General features: G+C 32.3%; 1 protein-coding gene across 2 annotated transcripts in view; it reads right to left on the reverse strand.

Moving 5' to 3' along the window:
• LOC134686316 (uncharacterized) overlaps positions 1–21,851 on the reverse strand; it is a 49,867-nt gene that overhangs the window by 6,875 nt on the left and 21,141 nt on the right. The window contains exon 1 of one of the 2 annotated variants that reach the window (XM_063545987.1): positions 583–690. The exons of the other annotated variant lie outside the window; for it this stretch is intronic. Within the exon in view, the coding sequence (XP_063402057.1) occupies positions 583–623 (41 nt within the window). The 5' untranslated portion in view covers positions 624–690. Of the gene's footprint in view, positions 1–582; positions 691–21,851 lie in introns of those variants that run through there. 2 annotated transcript variants of the gene reach the window in all.

Consider the following 21,851-nt stretch of genomic DNA (forward strand, 5'->3'; position numbering starts at 1 on the left):
CCTCAAATAGCCCCTGAAAAATATGTACTAGTTTTTTGTGAAAATGGAAGTCCAAGACATAAAAATGAACGAAAATTAAAAAAAACCCACCATACAATTTTAACAAAGGCCAGGGACTCCTGACTTCAAGCAACTGCCAGGGGTTTCGATCCCTTTAAACATGGAAATCATTCAAAACACGAATTAACATTGTATGATCCCTTAAAATATAAAATACCATTTCCTGATCACACAAACATAAAATAACATTTTCCGCCCCTTAAAACATGAAATGATATTTTCGGACTCTTTTAAACCTGAAATAACATTTTCCGACCACCTTATAAACAAGCAATATTTTTCAGTATCTTAAAAACAAGAAATACTTTTTTTCCGATTCTTAAAAACATGAAATAACATTTTCCGATAACATAAAAAAAACATTTTCCTACCCATTAAAACATAAAATAATATTTGCCTTCTCTTAAAACATACACTAACAATTTTCGACCCCTTAAAACAAAAATAACAATTTTCGACCCCTTAAAACAAAAACAACAATTTCCGACCCCGTTTAACACGAAATAACCTTTAAGTACTTACATGTGGGAAAAAGCACTGACTGTTTCGACCACGGTACTCATATAGACTTAATATTTAGAAGTAAAAAGTTGACGGAAGATAAAATCACAAATGGTCCTCTTAGTTTTGATTCCAAGGTTAGATGTATAGTAGTGTTTGCATGGTTTTGAAAATGTTATGAAATGATTAGGTACGAAATTAATGACCTATAAGACTGCGTCAGACAATGCTTAATGAGATTGTGTAATTGTTTTATATTACTGAAGCGATTATAGCTTCACAATAAGTAAATGTTTATGTAAAGTTTTGTTCAATAGTTTGAAGATATCGTAAAATCTCGAATACCTTTTAGTTTTAAAAGACATGTGCCTAATTAATGATAAGAAATATTAAGCATTTATGAAACTGATTGTCTTTCATTTGTTTTGGTTTTTCTCACTTAATTTAAAAATCAACATTTAGTAACTCAATACTGTTTAGACGGATAGTATTTCAAAAGAAACTAACGAAATATAAACAAGATCTCCCTGAAACATTCAAGAAAAATAACATTGAGTAGTTTCAGGGCCGCATATAACGTTTGTTAAACAATGGTGTATGGTGTAAAATAATTGTTTGAAAAGCCCAAAAGAAATCGACATCACCAAACTGTTATCTAAGCGGTTTTGAACTTGGTGTAAACCCGGCCCAAAAAATATCTCTTAAAAAAAAGGGTCATGCTCTTACTAAACTGCATGTTTTAATGCTATCATTGAAAAATTAAATATAGACAAAGGTAATTTAAACAGGACAGTGTGCCATTAAATTGTATTTGTCTCACCCTCTTCTACGAATAAAACAAAATTTAAAGAAAAGCAGAAAATAACAAAACTAATGATGGCGTTGCACAAAACAAAGTCATTCTCGCCTCTCCCTATAAAACATTTCCGCACATGGTCTTAGCAGTAATATTACCTATTCAAAATGTTTTTAACTTGTTTAAAATTGCAATAAAATTAAAAGAGTATGATTCTTTAAAAAAAAAAAAAATCTCATTAAACAACTTTTTTGTTTAAATATGCATTGTCCAAAGTCAGGAGCCTGTGGCCTTTGTTAGTCTTGTATTTTTTTTATTTTAGTTTCTTGTGTACAATTTGGAAATAAGTATGGCGTTCATTATCAATGAACTAGTCTATATTTGTTTAGGGGCCAACTGAAGGACGCCTCCGAGTGCGGGAATTTCTCGCTACATTGAAGACCTGTTGGTGACCTTCTGCTGTTGTTTTTTATATGGTCGGGTTGTTGTCTCTTTGACACATTCCCCATTTCCATTCTTAATTTTATGTTCTCAATATTAAAACAATGGTAACTGATATTTGCTTTTTATAAAGAGGTCATGAATACTCAAGTTTTATAAGTAGTTGTAGCTGTGATAACTTGTGATTGTCATTTAAAAAAAATACATTGTTTACCCCTCTCGCAAAAAAAGCCTCGTAGCGCCTTTTATATCTAGGCTGCAACGTTAGCCCCTAGAAGCATGTCTGCATTACAGACTCTAAGAATTACCCAGTTAGTCAATAAGGCTTGCAGATATTCACGATTTTTCGTGAAAAATATATCAAAAATAAAAATAGAATGTGTCTGAGGATACTAATGCCTCATCTGAAGCTTGATTATAATATGTGAAAATACCCTTGGGACAGACGGAAAGATGAACGGACGGCCCAAAGGACGGATGGTCAATGGTAACACATAATGTTACCTCCGCCTATTGGATGTTGCATGAAATCTTTGATTATTACCACAAAACAGAATAATTATGAATATTATACTTCCTTCTGAACACTTCAAAGTGCTGAACTTATCTTTATCATAACTGAATGATATTTTTCGATTTATAACTGAAAAAGGGTCTGCTATTTTCTAAGGCGAACTTTTCCACATTACACATAAAAAGAAATATTGAAGTTTTAATTACATTTATAAAATAAGCAAGACATCTAACATAAATCGCTTACCTTTTACATAAACTAACTAGCCACAGCTATTAAACTTTTAATGTATTTATTCGATTACTTTTTATTCCATGAATGACAGATTTCTCCTCCTAAGTTTTACTATCAACACGAACATTCTCGTGCAGTGATTTAGTAAACAAAAGCATTCTTATATAGTCCAGATACTTTTCTATCGATCTTCTAAATGTATTTTGCATATATACCAAGAGATTTAGTCTTAAAAAGATAAATTATACTCAAGGAAATCTTTAGATCGATCATAAACAAATGGTGAATAGTGCGAATTGACATTTCAATTACAGACTCGAAATATGTAAATTGGCAGGCGATTTTGACATTCATTGCACACTCACATGGTTTTAATCAATATATATATAAAAGACATTATGCTTTCTTGCATAATATTAATGGATTAATAGCAAAAGTAATTAGCCATATATTAAACCAACGGGGGATAACTCTAATTATTTAACTGTGACAAACTTAACGAAAATATGACAGGAGTCGTAATAACTATTTAACAAAATGTATTATGACAAAAAGATACACAGAAATTATTAATATACCAACGTTGAGTGTTCATGATGGGATTGCCATTGAGACAACTACACACTTAAATATCTAATAATTTGTCAAAATGTTCTCAACTGACGAACCTATAATGTATCCATTTTATTCCAGGTTTATTTGATTAAAACAAACAATTTGATTTTAATGCAGGGTTAGCCTAATCAATAAATTAAAAAAAGAATATGCCTGTTATTCATGACGACAAAATGCCTTTAATTTAAAAAAAAAGAACATCTTAATCAAAACACCCTGCAGTGCCCTCAACTTACAACTCAGTGGTTTACCATGGCCAATCCATAGTATCTTCAAGTGTTTCACAAACCCTTGTACGTGAAAACGAGGGGTTGGTTTAACTATAATCTTGCTGCATGTTCACCGTGGCATGTTTCGTTTTTTTTCCATCTTGTTAATAGAGACAAAACCCATTCCGCCGCCTTCAATTTTATCTTGATGTTATCAAATATTGGTTTAAAACTTTTTTAAATATTAAATGGTTTAATTTATACGCGGTCATCTAAATTGTTAGGCATTACTGAAAGACCTTACCTTTATCAATCAAATAATAAGAAATACAATATAAATTAACTCACAAAAAGTAAAGTTTCTCTCCTACTATACAGTCCTTAGCTTTGATAATGTCGACCGAGATATACATGCATCTTTTAACATTTCTATGCTCCAACAGTCTGTTAAAATTATTAAATATTGATATTACAGGAACTCGTTGTCAAGTAAAAAATGTATTTACAACAAAGATGTCTAAACAGCATTAATGATTGTTATCAGTCAGGCGATGCATTTCGTGCCGAACGTCAAACTGAAATATTGCTATAATTCATAAGTAATTTAAAATGTAATCTGGATTTTTTTAAGAACTTCTTATCCTGGTTGTCTATTGGGAAACATGGCATACGATATTAATGGGTGTTTTCTCATACGAAACAAAGTACTGGATAAAAAAATAATACTTCTTTAGAAAACCTTATACTGGCTTTTCAGGTGTGTCTCCCTTTATTAATAATGAAGTTTTAAGCTATTTTTATAGCAGAGGCTGCCAGTCCCATTTGGTTTATAGGTATTTGTTACCAGTACAAAAGAATATCATTTTAAACACTAACTAATATTTTCTGATCTTATTTACGAATTAACTGGAATAATTGGAATGGCATATTTTATGATATTTAAAATGAGACAAGTATAGTTTTCGTCATGAACACAATTTATGATAAAAATTCGCTGATTACAAAACCGTCAGAAAACATTTATGTCTCTAAGTTGAAATCATTACATTTGGTATTTTTCCTTATTTTCCTTGTTTGCACGAAGATCTTATCAGCAGAGTCCTTATCATATTCCCGAATTTTAGCAAAACAAAGTATTTATTGAAGTCAATCACCAACGAAAGTTTTCCTGTTGATGTGCCTGCGTCTGTAGGAACAATACAGAAAATACATGTAATATCAAAGTCAGAGTGGTCTTAACAGTCCAACAGTGGCGGATCTAGAAATTTTTATAAGTGGGGGCCACTTTAGTCACGCTTCAGTGATTCCCTATATAAGCAACTTTTTTCCCAAAAAAAGGGGGGCCCCTGCCCCCCTAAATCCGCCTCTGTCCAACTACAGTAAAACTAACATGTCAACACTAAGGTTGTCAGTTAGAACCCTGTTAGAATCAAAGAGTACTCGACTTCAGTCTTAATTGATTAGGATTGCCAGTTTTCCTGCCGAGGATATGTGGTTCTGTCAGGGCATTCTGGCTTCCGCACCAACATGCAGAATCTGACCGCCGAGCAGTGGTGAAAGGGGCGTTAAACCCCAATCAGTCTATTAATCAATGTAATATCAAATATAATTGCAAGTTATATTTTGATTACAAACAATACAAGTTTAACTTCAATGTCGTTTCTTTATTCTGCTATACAAGCCTTTTTTTCTTGTAATGTCATGAATGTTAATTAAACCGACATAATTTGCGGCATTTCAACAAACTTTTTTTTATTTATGAGGGAAGCGATGTTTCCTGTCACTATACCTTAACTGAAAACTTTTAATGTACATTTCTGCTAAATATGTCTTGCAGTTGTCTCGCATGATCTTTATATTTCAACAGTGTTGCACAACATGTAAAAACGTTACAAAATCTGAAGCAGAAACTGCAGCTACCAATTAGGATTTTGTTTTATATAGCGAATGTATATATTCATTTACATGTAAGAGTCAAACCCTCTAAAACTGACACCTTTACAAAAATTAAACTTTGGATTCTCATTAATAATTGCCACTGCTTGTAGATATTGAGGTCTGATAGGTGTGATTTGCCCAATGGTGATTAATCACTTATTCAGATATTGTCACAAATAATATATTGGACTTTGTTAAAAACAGCCTTCTTATTAATTAACAGCATGTCATCGACTTTACCTAATGAAATAAAACACGCTTTTAAAAAAGCACCATACTGACGTTGTTATACTTATTGTTTTTTTCAACGCTACTTATTTATAAAAGATATAGAAAACATATTTTTCAGTGGAGTGGTACGGCACACTGACAGAGTTCCTTGTCCTATATCTTATTAAATATTTTCACAATAACAATAGTGTACAACACAATAAAAATATTTAAATTTAAGTCCTTATTATCACTCACATAAACTAGTATTGTAAAAAGCAAATAAAAGTTCTCTAAAATGCATTACTACTGTTTTATAAATCATTTGTAAACAAAAATATGACATTTCTTCAATATGTTTCGATTTTTTGTAGCCTCTTAAATTCTCTTGAGGATTTAAACGTGATTAAAGTTTTCTTCTTTCATGCTCATTGAAACCGAATAAATTATTTACAAGGGTTGTAAAACGTTATTATATTAGAATTTGCAAGTATAAAATTGATGATTAAGTTAAAAAGAAGTAACACAATTTATTGACATACCCTCAAATAACGACTAAAATAAATCCCATTTTGAACACCACTTTTTGTCTATGTGGACTCTTTGTTCTTAATGATCAAACTACATGTTCTACAACCACAGACAACGATCAATGTTGTTACTTATAATATGGATGGAAGCAATGAAACTTTCCTATGCAATATGCTCTTACAGATTTATAGATCTTCTTAATAAGTTTAATCGGACGCATGAATTCCAATTCATTTTATAAAGTTACAATTTTTTAGTTGACCAAGTTTCAGATTTGTTGAAGCTATTTTGAAGAACACGAACTAAGCTACAGTGCTATTTTTGAAATGTATTCATCTTAGATAAAAAAAAAAATATATAATCTATAATTGTTCGTTGTTGAGAGAAAAATCGTGTAGTTTATACATATGTTTTATCAATACGCAATAAAAATCTTATTGCGCTATCAAAAGTATAACGGGACGATCATTTTCTTTTTTTTCAAAAATTGAACAATTCATTTTGCCGCGAAAAGGTGCACTGGTAATGCTTGAAAAAGAATGTTGCATCCGCGTTGCGCGAACCCCCCCCCCCCCCCCCCCCCCCCAAAAAAACCCAAAACAAAACAAACACGGTATGGCTTATCTATATTATGTTATAGGAATCAATAACTTGTTTAAGGTATTGAAGATAATGTTTTAACTTATAATTCTGCGTAGGTCCCTCAACATTTTGTATTAAATGCAAATTTGTTAAGAATCACTTGTTAAAACCAAATGCATGCAATGCATTTTCCTTTTTATTGTCTTAGTACTTCATTAGAAAGGAGTTTAGATTCACCGCAATTAAGTTGGAAATTTTCAGATACGATTTAATGTTTTTGGACACGCACTGTCTAGTTTCACTGCAAAATTTACATTAAAATTTGGACAATGTTCTTTCGCCTTGACACATTACTTTGATTTGAAATCGGCATTTCTTACATTCAATGATTGCTTTGTTTTATCGCCTTAAGAAGGAATGCGAAGTACTTCTTTTTATTAAATTCTAGCAAGTAACATCATACTCTTTTTTATGAAAATTATTTGTTCCTTGGTCAATAACATGTTTAGTATATTTGTGATATTTTACATGTTTTAGTTTTAAAAATATTGCATTCATTGACACTGGTGTTCAACGAAGCGTAGAAGAAAATAATACTTTTCTTTATTGGATAAAGGATATCAAATTGAAGTTTTCTCAAAGTTGGATCAATGTAAAACAAATTTGTTCTTTTCAGTCATACATAAATATATTTTCAGTAACACTGCTTTGAAACAAACATTTAAACCATTAATTTTGGCACTGTTATATCTGATATACTTTTAAGTGTTCACAATTTCCGTTTATTCAATATCTTTTATAATATTGTAAAATACTGATGCAAATAGAAGTTATCAACACCCCCAAGGGACCAATAGTTGATATATAGAATTATAGTGAGAACAAACACGGAGTTGAAATATTTTATTGAATTAGAAAAATTTACTGTAATAAATTTGAAGATATCTTTATGACTGTTTCCATTGCATGTGAAGAACTCGCTACATGTTTTTAATTTCCGTTTCGGGACAGAAACGCGCTTTTTTCTATAGAATTTAAATAATAGATGAAATATCTGCATTAACCTATGATATAATAGTTAATAAACAAGAATTATTTTTAATCAATATTGAATCAACAATTCAGGAATGATAACTTCATTTGATTGGTGCTGGAAAATAATTTAAATTCCACTTTGATTGGTATAATTAGTAGTAATATGAATAAAAGTTAAAGGTAACGACCTCAAATTATGTAAAAAATATCCAGGATTTAAAGTTAGGATATCGGTACATTCGAGCCAAAAGTGTGACATGACAAAAACTTTAAAAAAAAAAAAAAAAAAAATATCCCGAACAGTGAGCATCAAACCATATCATGCAATTAGCGCTAGTTTGAACAGGGATTTTTTTATAAGGCAAATATGTAAACAAACATCTAACATCGTTCTTTTAGACCTTTTGGGTCCTGAAATATCCGATGGCAGAGACTTCAAATACAATTTTTGGCAATCTCTGTTGTGAAATGTATAATACTGATGCATCATTGGTCTCAATCAAAAATAATTTTATTAAAAATCAACGATAATGAGGCATACATTCAGATGGTAACCTTTATTGTGCAAGGTTTGAAGGTTCTTTTGGTAAAAATAAAAACAAAAGGAAGGACATTTCAAATTCAATATTCTATACTAGTTAAATGGATATGTATGCAATCAAACATATGTAATTTTACATAGTTCCAACGAATACAATATATTAGTACACATTTTACGGATGTCAGTAATATTTCATTTACATAAAATAAAGCCCAGCACGAACGCCAATCATAGCAATGACGGCAAGCTCCTAGATAGCTACTTGAAAACATCGACAGTCACAAGATTCTCAGTCAACAGCAACAACGCCGCTCTGACTGTCCACTTTCCAGAAACAAGTCATTTAACTAAAAACCATGTCGCTCACGTATTTCTATGTGTATCCTCGTGAATGGAAATTTTCATATATTTCAAACAAGAATATTACTTCTGAGTTAAATCTCTTTCAGTCTTGTGTAGACGAAACGCGCGTCTGGCGTATACACTAAATTTGGTCCTGGTATCTATGATGAGTTTATTTTCAGTTGAACTTGTATTGGTGATATTATTTTATTCCTAATGCAGTTTCTTTCTTACTTCAATAGTATTTGTCCTAAACACAAAAAAGTTAAAATCGTCACATAATCACAACAATTCCTAGAAAAAGACGACTAATAAATTCATCTACATTTTAGCTGAACTGTTTGTGCACCCTGTCGTGTTGATCATTTTTGGTTTTTAAAGTTTCTATCTTATCTTCTTTTCAGGATAATAGAAAAGAAAGAGAAAACAAATGGCAAAAAGGTGTCATTTGTGGTTGATAACTCCTATAAGGATTCATCTGAGGATCTGAGTTAGAAGCCGAGTACTAATGAGTAGAGGTTTGGCCACCTCTATTGACCGACCAAACGGAAATTGAAATGACACTGAGTCAAAATATTTGGTGAAGGTTCGAACCATCTGAAGACATCGAATCACTGACAGAAAGCGACAGAGATTCAGAAATGAGGAAAGATGAGCCGTCAAGAGAATATGACATCAGAAAAGCAGAATACCACCATAAGTAAGTCATAATCATACTCTACATTGGGATTGTAACTTTGGTTGTTCTGCGCTTTGCATGTTGTGTCGACTTTTATATTATATGTTTTGCGTTCAAATGTGATGAGTGTTCTGTGTCATGGAAGCGGGAGGTTTGGCTATCTATAAAACCAGTTAAACCAATTATTTTTATGCAATGTCCTGTACCAAGTCAAGAATATGGCAGTTGTTTTCGAATAGTTTGTTTCCATGTATGCTTTCTTATTTTTATTGGCCATTGACTGGATACAAAGAAAAACAACATCAGACAAGAAAAGTGGACCATGTTTAACAAGCTAGAAGACCTTGATTTTGCTAATGACATTGTTATATTTTCAACAACAAGTGAACACCTCCAAGAGAAGACCAACACACTTACCAACTATGCAAAGCAAACTGTTCTGAATGTCAATGCCAAGAAGACCAAGGTAATGTCAATAAACACTAGAAATACAACACCAATAACAATCAATAATCTGCCAGACGATTTCACCTACCTTGGAAGCATCATAAGCAAAGATAATGGAACAGGGAAGGATATAAAGGCAAGACTATCTAAGGCACGCGCAATATTTGCTAGACTTCATACAGCCTGGAAGTCTAACCAGTACAGTTTAAGGACCAAACTGCGAATTTACAACAGCAATGTAAAATCTGTCCTACTGTATGGTTCGGAAACTTGGCGTGTTTAAGTGAGTGACCTTCAAAAAGTAGATGCTTTCCATACTAGCTGCCTTAGAAAAATCAACAAAATAATCTGGCCAAATAATATCAGCAACAAGAGCCTTTTGAAGAAATACAATGCTAAAAGTATAACAGCAGAAATCAAACAACGAAGATTTAATAGTTAGGCCATGTACTGAGAATGCCACAACATCGCACACCTAAAACAGCTTTATATTGGGCACCACCAGGAAAAAGGAAACCATTGAGACCTAGAATCAACTGGCGAAGAACTGTAACAGCAGAATAAGAAGCAAAGGGCTACACCTAGGGCCAAGCCCAGTACATGACTAAGGACAGAAAGAAGTGGAGGCAGTTTGTTGTGGCCTTATGTCCCACTTGGGTTGAAGAGGATAAGTAAGTAAGTATGCTTTCGGTTGAATTTGTTGCACTTCAGTGTTCCTGTTGTTCTTTGGGTGTTTTTTCTCTCGTATAGTTGATGTGTTTCCCTCTGTTTCATTTTGTAACTCGGATTTGTTTTCTCTTAATCGATTTATTACTTTTTAACACTGGTATACCACTGTTGCCGTTATTTAGCCATGTCGGCCATGCTGTTTGCCAGGTTGTATCTTTGGAAACATCTTTGAAACTAGATATCTAATGATGAATGATGGACGACGGACGCCATATGATGACAAATGCTCACACTGGCCCGAGACAAAAAGAATAAAATGATTAAAAAATTATAGATAAATTATTCCAGGAACAGTGAAAGAAAAAAATGTACAAATAATGTAAAAAATATCCAACTAAATGATCGTAGGACATTGGAGTAATCATAAATGATACATGTGATGTGTTTTGCATCAACAACATGTATACACTACAGGACTGTCATCGCATTAAAAACACATAAAGAAGAAGAAAAACGTGTCCCCTCACAACAACCGAAAACAATTTGTGTTTGTTTTAAACATCAACAAATAATCGGGAGCATTGATTCACTAATTATGCGATCCAGCAACAGGTTATTTGTTTTAATGTCATAAAAAGCAATGTTGTTTCATTTCCTGAGGTGCAGTCAAGAACCAATTAAACTCTCAATACTTTAAATATAAGACTTATGTTTAGTAGGGAAAAGTTTTATCGTTAAGTGTAAAAAATAAAACTTTATAAATTTTATGACTCCGAAGTTGTAAACTGTATAGCCATTTTAACAAATACACGGGAAATAAATAGAAAGATGAGCTTAATATACATTTTTTGAAAGGTTCTATATTTGCTCGTTGGTCAATATTGGAATTATTTATAAAAGTTCTGAATAGAATTGAGAATGGAAATGGAGAATGTGTCAAAGAGACAACAACCCGACCATTGCAAAGACAACAGCAGAAGGTCAACAACAGGTCTTCAATGTAGCGCGAAATTCCCGCACCCGGAGGCGTCCTTCAGTTGTTCCCTAAACATATATATATATATACTAGTTCAGTGATAATGAAAGCCATACTCAATGCATGCATAAAAACTATTTTTTTTATGTACTAGTAAACCGTGAATTCTCCACATTATGTCACCAGTAATAACTAATGTGTAGGTGACTATTTTAATTCTATCCCCCTAAGCAGTGAAGTAATAGTAGTTTCATTGATTGGCTACTTTATAATAATATGTAGACGACTATGTTAATATTTGTTTTATTGTCCGTCTAGTATATATATTTAAGAATTGAATGCTTCTTTTTGTAAATTTATTGGGGTGTAAAAGCGTTGACCGAAGTACATTTTGTATGAAGCGCAGAAGCGCTTCATTCTAAAAATGTACGCACGGTCAACGCTTTTACAACCCTATAAAGTTACAAAAAGAAGCATTCAATACTTATAATTACATTTTTTAGCTAGGATTATAAAAACACGATTTTCATGAAGTTAAATTTTTAAATTCACCTGTGCACTTTATTGTGGGACCTCGTGTCATCATGAATGAAATGTTATTGTCTCATGCAACTGCTTACGGAATAACATGTGATGTGCAATTAGCCAATCAGAATATCGTATTATAATGAAACATACATCTAATGTAAATATTATTCCATGTGGACACCCAGGTATACATGTTGTTTATAGTACTTAATAGTTACATTTTTGCTTCATTCATTAGGTGATTGCACTCAATGCTGAGGTCACCATTTTATTTTACATTTGATACTCCAAACATTTTATTTTTTGTTTCACAAATGTGTCTCCTTGCATTTAAACTTAAGGAAATTGATTTATGTAATTTCGGAAAGTTTGAAAACTAAATTATCATAAAATGTGTTTTGAAATTCTCATATTTAGAGTTATATAATAAATACATATTTTTTGTTAGAGCAACTTTTTTTTCATTCTATAGGACAATGTATTACACAAAATAGCTTTTATTAGTAATATGTAGAAAAAATAACAGAAAATTCATACATTATGGAAAATATCTTTGCTATAAATAGAACTATATAATGAAACTGCTCTCTTTAAACAAAGAAATACAAACACTCACACCACATCTTCCTATATCTAAATAGTGGTTCACAATGGCAAAAAAAACCCAAAACATTGCTATCGTGCTGGGAAGAAATCTTACCATTTGCAAAATACTATGTTCTCTGAATATGTGGAGCATGAAAATTTTACACTAAATAAAAACCGTTTACATTAGCGCAAAATTATACTGGCTTATCGAGAAAATTAAAGTAACAGTTTTAAAAACATAAAGAAGAAAATACCAAATAGTTGAAATCCATAAGTTTGGGCAATCTTTAAATCCAACCTCTCAACAAATTAAATCTTTTGATATTTTTCAAAATAAAACCGATACAGTGGTATATGTACTTACGAAAATCAATCATTTCAAGTATGAGAGTACTCACCGTGGTCCATGCAACTTATGCTTGGCCCGTTTTGGTTCCGGTGGTGTAAAAGTTTTCTTTGGAACAGGTTTAAAATGTTTTTCTTTTAACATGACATCCTTTCCGTGCGTCATTTTCAACATTCGTATCCAATCCCAGTTGCAACAATACATATTAACTTTTACCTCATCAAAAATACATATTTCACATTTACACTTCATTGTACTTTACAATATACGAGAAACACTCGATTGCTCCTAAGAAAACGATCGGTGTTGCGATGACAGGACTTGACGTTCATAAAAAGGTCTATAGGGTCCCACTGACAATATAAGATATATTGATTGTTTGAATATCAGGTAGATTTCAGTAATGTATCCGCATAATTCTAACCAAACTTCTCTCCAAGTTCCTCTAATTAAACAAACTATTATAATCAATAGACATGTCTGTTTAGCAATTAGTTCATAAATAAGCTTCCGGAAATTTAGATAGACAGGCTGTTATGGATATTGATGTCGAAGGTGGATCAAGATTTTTTATGTTTGATTTCCAATGAAACATTTCCATTAATTCGCATGGCATTAATAAAATATCAAATTATTTTATCTGTTTCTCGCATTTCTCTGAGAAAAGAACATAAGGCATTGAATGATTGGGTGGATTGCTGCTTACTTAATGTCCAGTGGCAACTATGCAATGCATATTTAGGACGAGAATCGAATGAATGATATTGAACGTTAAGATAAAAAGTAAAATCACAAAAATACTGAATTCCCAGAAAAATCCCAAACGAAAAGTCTCAAATCAAATGGCAAAATCAAAAGCTCAAAAACAGCATAGTATTGATGTGACATAGAAGATTTTACTTTTTATAATGTTGTTGAGTAAAACTAAGAAATATTAAACATAATTGCTTGGTTTAGTTTCATGAAATAAAGCTTCGACATTTTAAAACACATTAAAAATTATGTATAAAATATAGCAATGTTCTATCGTACCAACGCCTGGTTACCAAAACCAGTGTCATTTATCTAAAAGTCAAACATCTTGAACAAGATTTTTTAAATCAAAAAGTTATCGTCGAAGATATCGATTGTAACAAAGTTATCAAGATGTATGATTTTTTTTATCACTTAAGCATACTAAATGTAATATATTAAAAATAAATAAGCCATTATATAGTGTTTATTATCATCATAAATTATATTTAAAGTCATATGAAACTTCAAACTTATAAAAAATGTTGGATATGATTTATATACTCGAAGGCTTAGTTTTTCTATAAAATAAGGGTACGTAAACATTCTTGTTTAATACCAAAATCTTCATAAATGTACTGTTCTTGAATTATTGGCTTCACGACTCTATTTTTTCGTCTACATTTCCCGTATAGAGTGACTTATAGATTCGTAATAAATGTTAAAAAAAAGAATGCATACATGACTTATTTAAGTATATACGCATTCGTTGGTTCATTTATTTCAACAACATTATAGCTACAAGTTGTTTCCTGTGACTTTAACTACATTGTCTATTTACAATAAGAAAATAAACTCTTCATAGATACCAGTATTGAAATTTTGTATTTGCGACGGACGCGCGTTTGATCTATTAAAGAGTTATCGGTAACGCTCGAATAAAAAATAATTAAAAAAGGTCAAATAAAGACCGAAATGGAAGAGCATTGAAGACCAACTTTTTTTTAAAGTTTTACCAAATACAGCTTATTCCTGAGGTAGAAAAGTACCTAGTAAGTTGTATTTCAAAAAAAGTTTCTTTTTTAAAGTTAAGGTTTAAATAAAGGCAACAGTAGTATACCGCTGTTCAAACCTCATTAATTCGTGGACAAAAAACAAAATCGGGGTAATAAACTAAAACTGAGGGAAACGCATTGAATATAAGAGGAAAACAACGACACAACATTAAAATGTAACACACACAGGAACGGAGTAGGCATTATACAAAATCCTATGAGAATAACAAATATAACATCATTAAGTATGACCATATCAATAATAACAGATATCACCACATCCTGCAATAAAAACAACGACCAATAAAGCCATAGCAGAAAAAAATCAAATGAGATAGATTTAAACAGATCTAGTATGCAGAATGCATATTTCGAAATTAGACTTCATTAGACAGGTATTGTGTAGTATTGATAGCCTGCAAAGTTGACTCAAACCTTCGGTCGGTTGAAAACGTTTCATTATCAACTGGAATGTCAACGACCAATCTATAACATTTTGATAAAAAAAGAAGTTGGTTTTCAGTAAGTTCGCTTTGTTATATTTTTAGACTGACTACTAACTCAAGGGTTAAAGAAGGCAGACCCTTATTTTTCATAACACTCGCGGGTGGTTCTTTTCCTGAAATGTACTATTTACATGCCAAAAGTTATCAAATGTATCAGGATTATAATTTGGTACGTCAGACGCACGTTTCGTCTACATAAGACTCACCAGTGCGGCTCATATCAAAATATTTATAAAGCCAAACAAGTTAAAAGTTTAAGAGCATTGAGGATCCAAAATTCCAAAAAGTTGTGCCAAATACGGCTAAGGTCATTTATGCCTGGGATAAGAAAATCCTTAGTTTTTCGTAAAATTGAGAGTTTTGTAAACAAGCAATTTATAAAAATGATCACATTATTGATAGGTGTTGACTACTGTGCTGGTGATACCCACGGGGACGAAATGTCCACCAGCAGTGGTATCGACCCAGTGGTGTAAACCTCGGATAAACTGCATTTATTCTCCTAGGAATTTTGCATAAGGTTGTTAATATGATTAGTTCGTTTAATGTGTTTGAGCTTCTGATTTTGCCATTTTGAACAGCGGTATACTTCTGTTGCCTTTATTTTTCCACTTTGAATTTTCCATGAAGTTCTGCATTTTTGTTATCATACTTTTTTCCTTCGTGTATATTATATAAGTGACTAGTCATTAAGAAAAGGCCCAATCAAATGTTCATGAGTCAATTGCATAAGGCAGTCATAAATGAGTATAGCATTTGTTTTATCCTGAATTTAAATGCTAATTTTGGTTAATATATTTTTGTTATAATTTTAAGTGAGTAGACATTAAGAATAGGCCCGATCAAATGCAGCATGAGTCAATCGCATAAGGCAGCCATGAATGAACACAGCATTTTTTGTTTACCCTGTATTGAAATGCTTTTTTTAGGTTTAATATATTTTTGTTACCATTATAAGAGTGGGACCTTTCATAATGACTTCTATACAAAGAAACACACAGTAAAAGACTTATAAACAATGTTGCGTGTTGCTTATTAGGGAAATCAAAACCACCGGAATAAAAATTACAAGAAAGTAAGAAATCAAGTGATTCCTTCTCCAGTTCAAAGATCAATCAACGGGCATTGAAATATTTTTCTTCCAAATGAACTGTACTACCCTCAATATAAGTCAGTCTAGAATTGTTGAAAACAAACCAATATTTCTCCTTGATTACTGTCAATTATCCTGAGTTAATGACCAAGAACAAATTTGAATCGGCTGGAGGTTAGCAATTACCTTTGTCAAATAAAAACTCATATTTCAATAATTACTGGAATCAGTGTTACGGGTAGTTTAACAGACGGTATGACACGAGCTTCAATTCGATATTATAGATATGTTGATGAGATAGTTTGTTATGAAAAAATATCAAAGTATCAACACAGTAATTAATATTTTCTGTATTCGATTATAAAACTATAATTGTTTCGTTGTTGGAGGGCATACAGTATATAATTACTGAGACTAATACAGAACGGTACTTATAATATTTCACAAACGTGGTTTATATGACTAAACTTATATTAAACTAAAAGATAGGATTACTTTTTCTAAAGTTATGAAGGCAAATCTGCTAACAATGACAGTTTTGATCGAACTGACATCTGGGCTAGATTAACGAATGAAAGTTAATAGAAATCGAAGAAAAACTAGAGAAGACCATACCATCGCTAAAAAGTTACTGCATAAATCACCCGTAGGAGAAAATACAATGACGTAAAAAAAAAAAATCAATTAAGTTTTTTTCGGATCATAAGTAAGTAAGTAAAACTTTATTTGGATTCGGCATATTGACAAACAGTACAAACATAAGCTCTAATGAGCTTTTCACCGAATATAAAAACATGCAATAACAAATAAAACAAGGCATGCAGCACCAAAAATTAACTCTAAGCAATAGGACATACAATATTTTGCGAAATACCAAAACATATATATGAAGCACTAAATTTTAAAACAATTGCAGTTTAATTTTTTTTTTTTTTTTAATAGTTCATGATTTATTTTATATTTCATGAACAAATCATTATTATTAACTAGTTCTGCTTAATACCAAGATTCACATCCATTTCGAAATCAAAGACCCTTTGAGTACCCTCAAATGTGATATTTTAGACCTGTTTTATGCATTTTACACTTGTATAACATGAAGGCTTTTCAACATCACGGCCGTATCTGCGCTGAAAAAGTGACATAGCTACCTTATAAAGTTTTATTCCGCTAGCACTAACATCGACAGAGAGTAACAGTGACATCCAATAAATGGTTAGATTGTAGTACATGTTAATTATGGTGTCTGTATTATCAAATTCGTTTTCTTTAAATCAATTTATAACAGTTGAACAGCGGTATAGAACTGTTGCATTTATCTACAAAACCAACCCTTCTTTATTCAGACTACACAAAATCAGTTGCCTGAAATCTTGAGACAACCTATGAGTTCGTGTTGTTTATTATTTAGTTTGTGTTGTTTAGGTAGCACTCCACAGTTAGAAAATAAAATTAAAAATGAGCCCCAAAATGTTTTATCATCTCCTATTCCTGGATTTCTAATACATTAATTTAACTGTTTGTGTTGTACATGTGCATATGTATGTAATCAGTATCTTCCATAGATTCAATTTTCAAAAGTTAAAAGGATGAAAATTAATTCCTTTTATGTGTATCCATGGCAACATTCTGCATTTATTTACCATAAAATATTGTAAAAAGGGGGGTGAACATGTCATATATCCCCCCAAAATTTGGATCAAACTAGAATTTCAATGCCTTTGAGTGATACCTTTTTAGAAACTGTTTTCTTAAATCTTCCTAATGATCAAATAAAAAATGGGTGTCTTTCGCCTCATTTTTTCGTAAAATCCAATCACAAAGTTCGTGCGATAAAAAGTTGGAAAAAAACATTGCAATAATTGCCGGACCAATGTATGGTATGGACATGCAAATATGGACTGTCATACAGAAAACAGCCTATATTACCTACATTACATAACCTTGATGTTCATATAAACCCAATACAAAGTCTATTTTAATACTCAGCTATCCAAAAATGAATGTTATTGCACACAAGCTCTCATATTTGAAAAATCCACAGGGGCCAAAATGCGAAACTACACACCTAACTGTGGAGTGCTACCTTATTCTTTAAGCCCCAGTCCCACTAGACCACGATTTTTTGTTCCTTTCACGATGCTACTACGTCCTAATTACGCTTCTACAACGATCCCGCTACGATTAAACCACGTTCTCACCGCGCTTATTCTGCGACCTCACTACGCTTGTAAAGATCTTTCTACGCTCTTCACGTTCTCACTACGACCATACCACGAGTTATCCGATTGCAACACGATCTTACTGCGATTATAGCACGTTCTTACCTCGATTATACTACGTTCATACCGCGATTTTACTACGTTATCAGCAATACCGTCAATATCGTGTTTCATATCAATATAGTTCCATTCCTTTTATTTCTGATTAAAACGGAGATTTATTAGAAACAATACAGGCATGCCACCAAAATCTACTAGAACACGTGGACGTGGTGGTAGGGGTTGATGTAGAGGCAGAGGGAGCAAAGTATGAACGCCATACTAAACTCAAAATAGTACACAAGAAACTAAAATTAAAAATAGTACAAAATCAACAAAGGCCAGAGGCTCCTGACTTGGGACAGGCGCAAAAGTAATGGGGTGAAACATGTTTGTGAGATCTCAACCCTGTCCCTGTACATCTAGCCAATGAAGAAAAGTAAACGCATAACAATACGCACATTAAAATTCAGTTCAAGAGAAGTCCGATTCTGATGTCAGAAAAAATAAACAAAATGACAATAATACATAAATAACAACAAACTACTAGCAGTTAACTGACATGCCAGCTCCAAACTTCAATTAAATTGATACTATACACATAAGTACATGTAGTATAATACTTGTCATCAAGAGATGTCTGAACGACCAATCAAACCTAAACTACAACCTATTGCTGGTCCATAAAGCTCAAATGACGATATTTTAGTTAACGATAGCAGAGATGACACAGATGTGTCAATATATATAGGAAGATGTGGTATGAGTGCCAATAAAACAACTATCCATCAATGTAAATATCTATAAAAGTAAACCATTATAGGCCAATGTACGGCCTTCAATACATAGTCTTGGCTCGGCTCACATCGAACAGCACGCTATATAGGGCCCAAAAAAATACAAATGTTCAACCATTTGAACGGGAAAAACCAACGGTCTAATCTATATAAAAACGAGAAACATGGTTGAGCCGTTGGAGCAAATGGATAAATACATTCAGACAAACAAAATTTAGGGAAGTTTTTTTATATATTTTATGTGAAAATGACAATAAAAATGATGGTCGTAATGTGAACGTAGTAAGGTCGTGAGAAGAGCGTGCTAGAATCGTACTATGGTCGTGAACAGCGTGGTAAAGTCGTAGTGGAAGCGTAGTTGGGTCGCAGTGAGAACGTGATGGTCGTAGTAAGGTCGTGATAACGTCGCTGTGAGATCGTAGCGCAATCTCTCCGAATAGAATCACGCTTTCGCTACGCTCTCGCTACGATTGTACAGCGACCTTTGCGATCTTTCTACGATCTTGTTGCGCTCTCACTACGCTTCTACTACGACCTTATTTCGCCACGACCGCACCCCGATTGTTTTGAACATGTTCAAAGTTGGCAACGCTCTTCACGATCTTTAAGACCTCACCACGACCGTGGTACGACCATACTGCGACATACACGATCGTACCACGATCATCAAAATTTACATTTTTTTCACAGATCGTAGTGCGATCGTGGCCTAGTGGGACTGGGGTATTAGTTTTCTATGAAGTGGCATGTGTACTATTGTTTGTCTGTTTGTAGTCTTCTTTAGCCATGGCGTTGTCAGTTAATTTTTGATTTATGAAATGACTGTCCCTCTGGTATCTTTTGTCCCTCTTTTAAATCAAAATTTTGATCACTACGAACATCCTTGGAAAGAAAGCTAGTCTAAATTAAATACGTTATAGTACAAATATGCATTATGAAGAAAACTTGGAGTTCTAATGTTAATTGTTCTTTTGTCTTGCATATTTATAGTATTTAATGTTCGTATTTTCGTAATCTAAAAAATGTCCTACATGCAATTGGAATTTTAAAGTTTCACTTTGATATACGAACAAAGCCTTGTCACAAAGCAGATCAAATCAAAATCATAAATTTGATTTTGGAGATTCGCCAAAATCAGGACACCAAAAACAATATAAAAGAATTTCTGGGTCAGAACTCAAGACTTAATGTATTGTCAAAATTGCCATAGTTTATTTACAGAGTGAAACAATTTTTCAACACGGAACTAAGAGTTACCCTGAATAAAATCAATTAAAGAAATTTAAGACGCATGTCATACGATAAATGATATAAGTTATCAATTAAAAATATAACATAAAAAAACCTGGAGACCAATGGAAGTCTAGAATAACCCTTACGCTTTAAACAGGAATTAAGATTATATTTGAGAACTTGATATAATAAATACAATTAACAAAATAAATACTGCGAATATGTCATGATTCCATTAACATATGCGTTCTCTGAATCGATGTATTTTATTATATTCTACTGTAACTTTTTTTGCTACGTTTGAATTACAGAAGGATCACTTCAGCGAAAGCTATACGGAGTTCATATTGACCTTTCTACCTCTATTTATTATTTATAAAAGTACTTTTGTATGAAGTACATTGAAGATTGATTATAAGCTGTGAAAAATAATCAAACATAAAGCAATTTGATAAATACTTCTGAAAAAGTCTTATACAATTGCACAAATATTTTTGAAATTCGGGTAATGGTATTTTAAATTCTTTAAAGCAAATGTACATTAAATGTCAATAAAAATATGTTATCTCACTTTTCCTTTCTAATGAGCTGAAACGATATGGTAGAATGATATTTTCGTAACGTTTCTAGCTTTCAAAATTGTAAAAGCAAGCGCTTAGAATATATGAAACCTTAGTACACGTGATTTCTTTTTCGCCTTACAAATGAGACATCTAGGAATAGAAACAATATCTGCCTATACAATTTTGCAGAGCAAGTAAGAAATTAAATAACACGCAAATATTCTAGACGTTGACAAAGACTCCAGCATAGAGCAATTTGATAACTATTTTAGAAATAATTGATGCAAGCTATACTTTATTGTAGTAATAACACGGGTAAGCATTATATTCGTGATTATATTTGCCCGAGCGATAGTGAGGGCTAAAATAACACGAATATAATGCCTACACATGTTAAAACTAAAATAAAGTTTAGCTTGCATCAATTATTTCGATTCTGATTAGGACAATTAATGTAATTTCTATGTCCGATGTGCATGAGAAATGAACGTTTGTGTAGACTCTTCCATAAATTTCTGTTTTATGTGTGTAAACAAGCAAATAAACTCATCATATATACCAGGACTAAATTTTGAATATACGCCAGACGCGCGTTTCGTCTATAAAAGACTCATCAGTGACGCTCGAATCCAAAAAATTTAAAAGGCCAAATGAAGTACTGGCATGTGTGATTTTTCAGAGATAGGAGTTTTGAACAGCCAGCATGAACGGTTGTCGTATCTAGGTCAAATATGTCAATTTCGAAGTGCAACAAATGACAGCCATAATTAATGAATTAGAAACAATATGTGAATCATTTAAAGGTTTGAAAGTGTTTTAAGTCAATTAA

Source organism: Mytilus trossulus, chromosome 10 (genome assembly GCF_036588685.1).
Source record: "Mytilus trossulus isolate FHL-02 chromosome 10, PNRI_Mtr1.1.1.hap1, whole genome shotgun sequence".
Taxonomy (NCBI): domain Eukaryota; kingdom Metazoa; phylum Mollusca; class Bivalvia; order Mytilida; family Mytilidae; genus Mytilus; species Mytilus trossulus.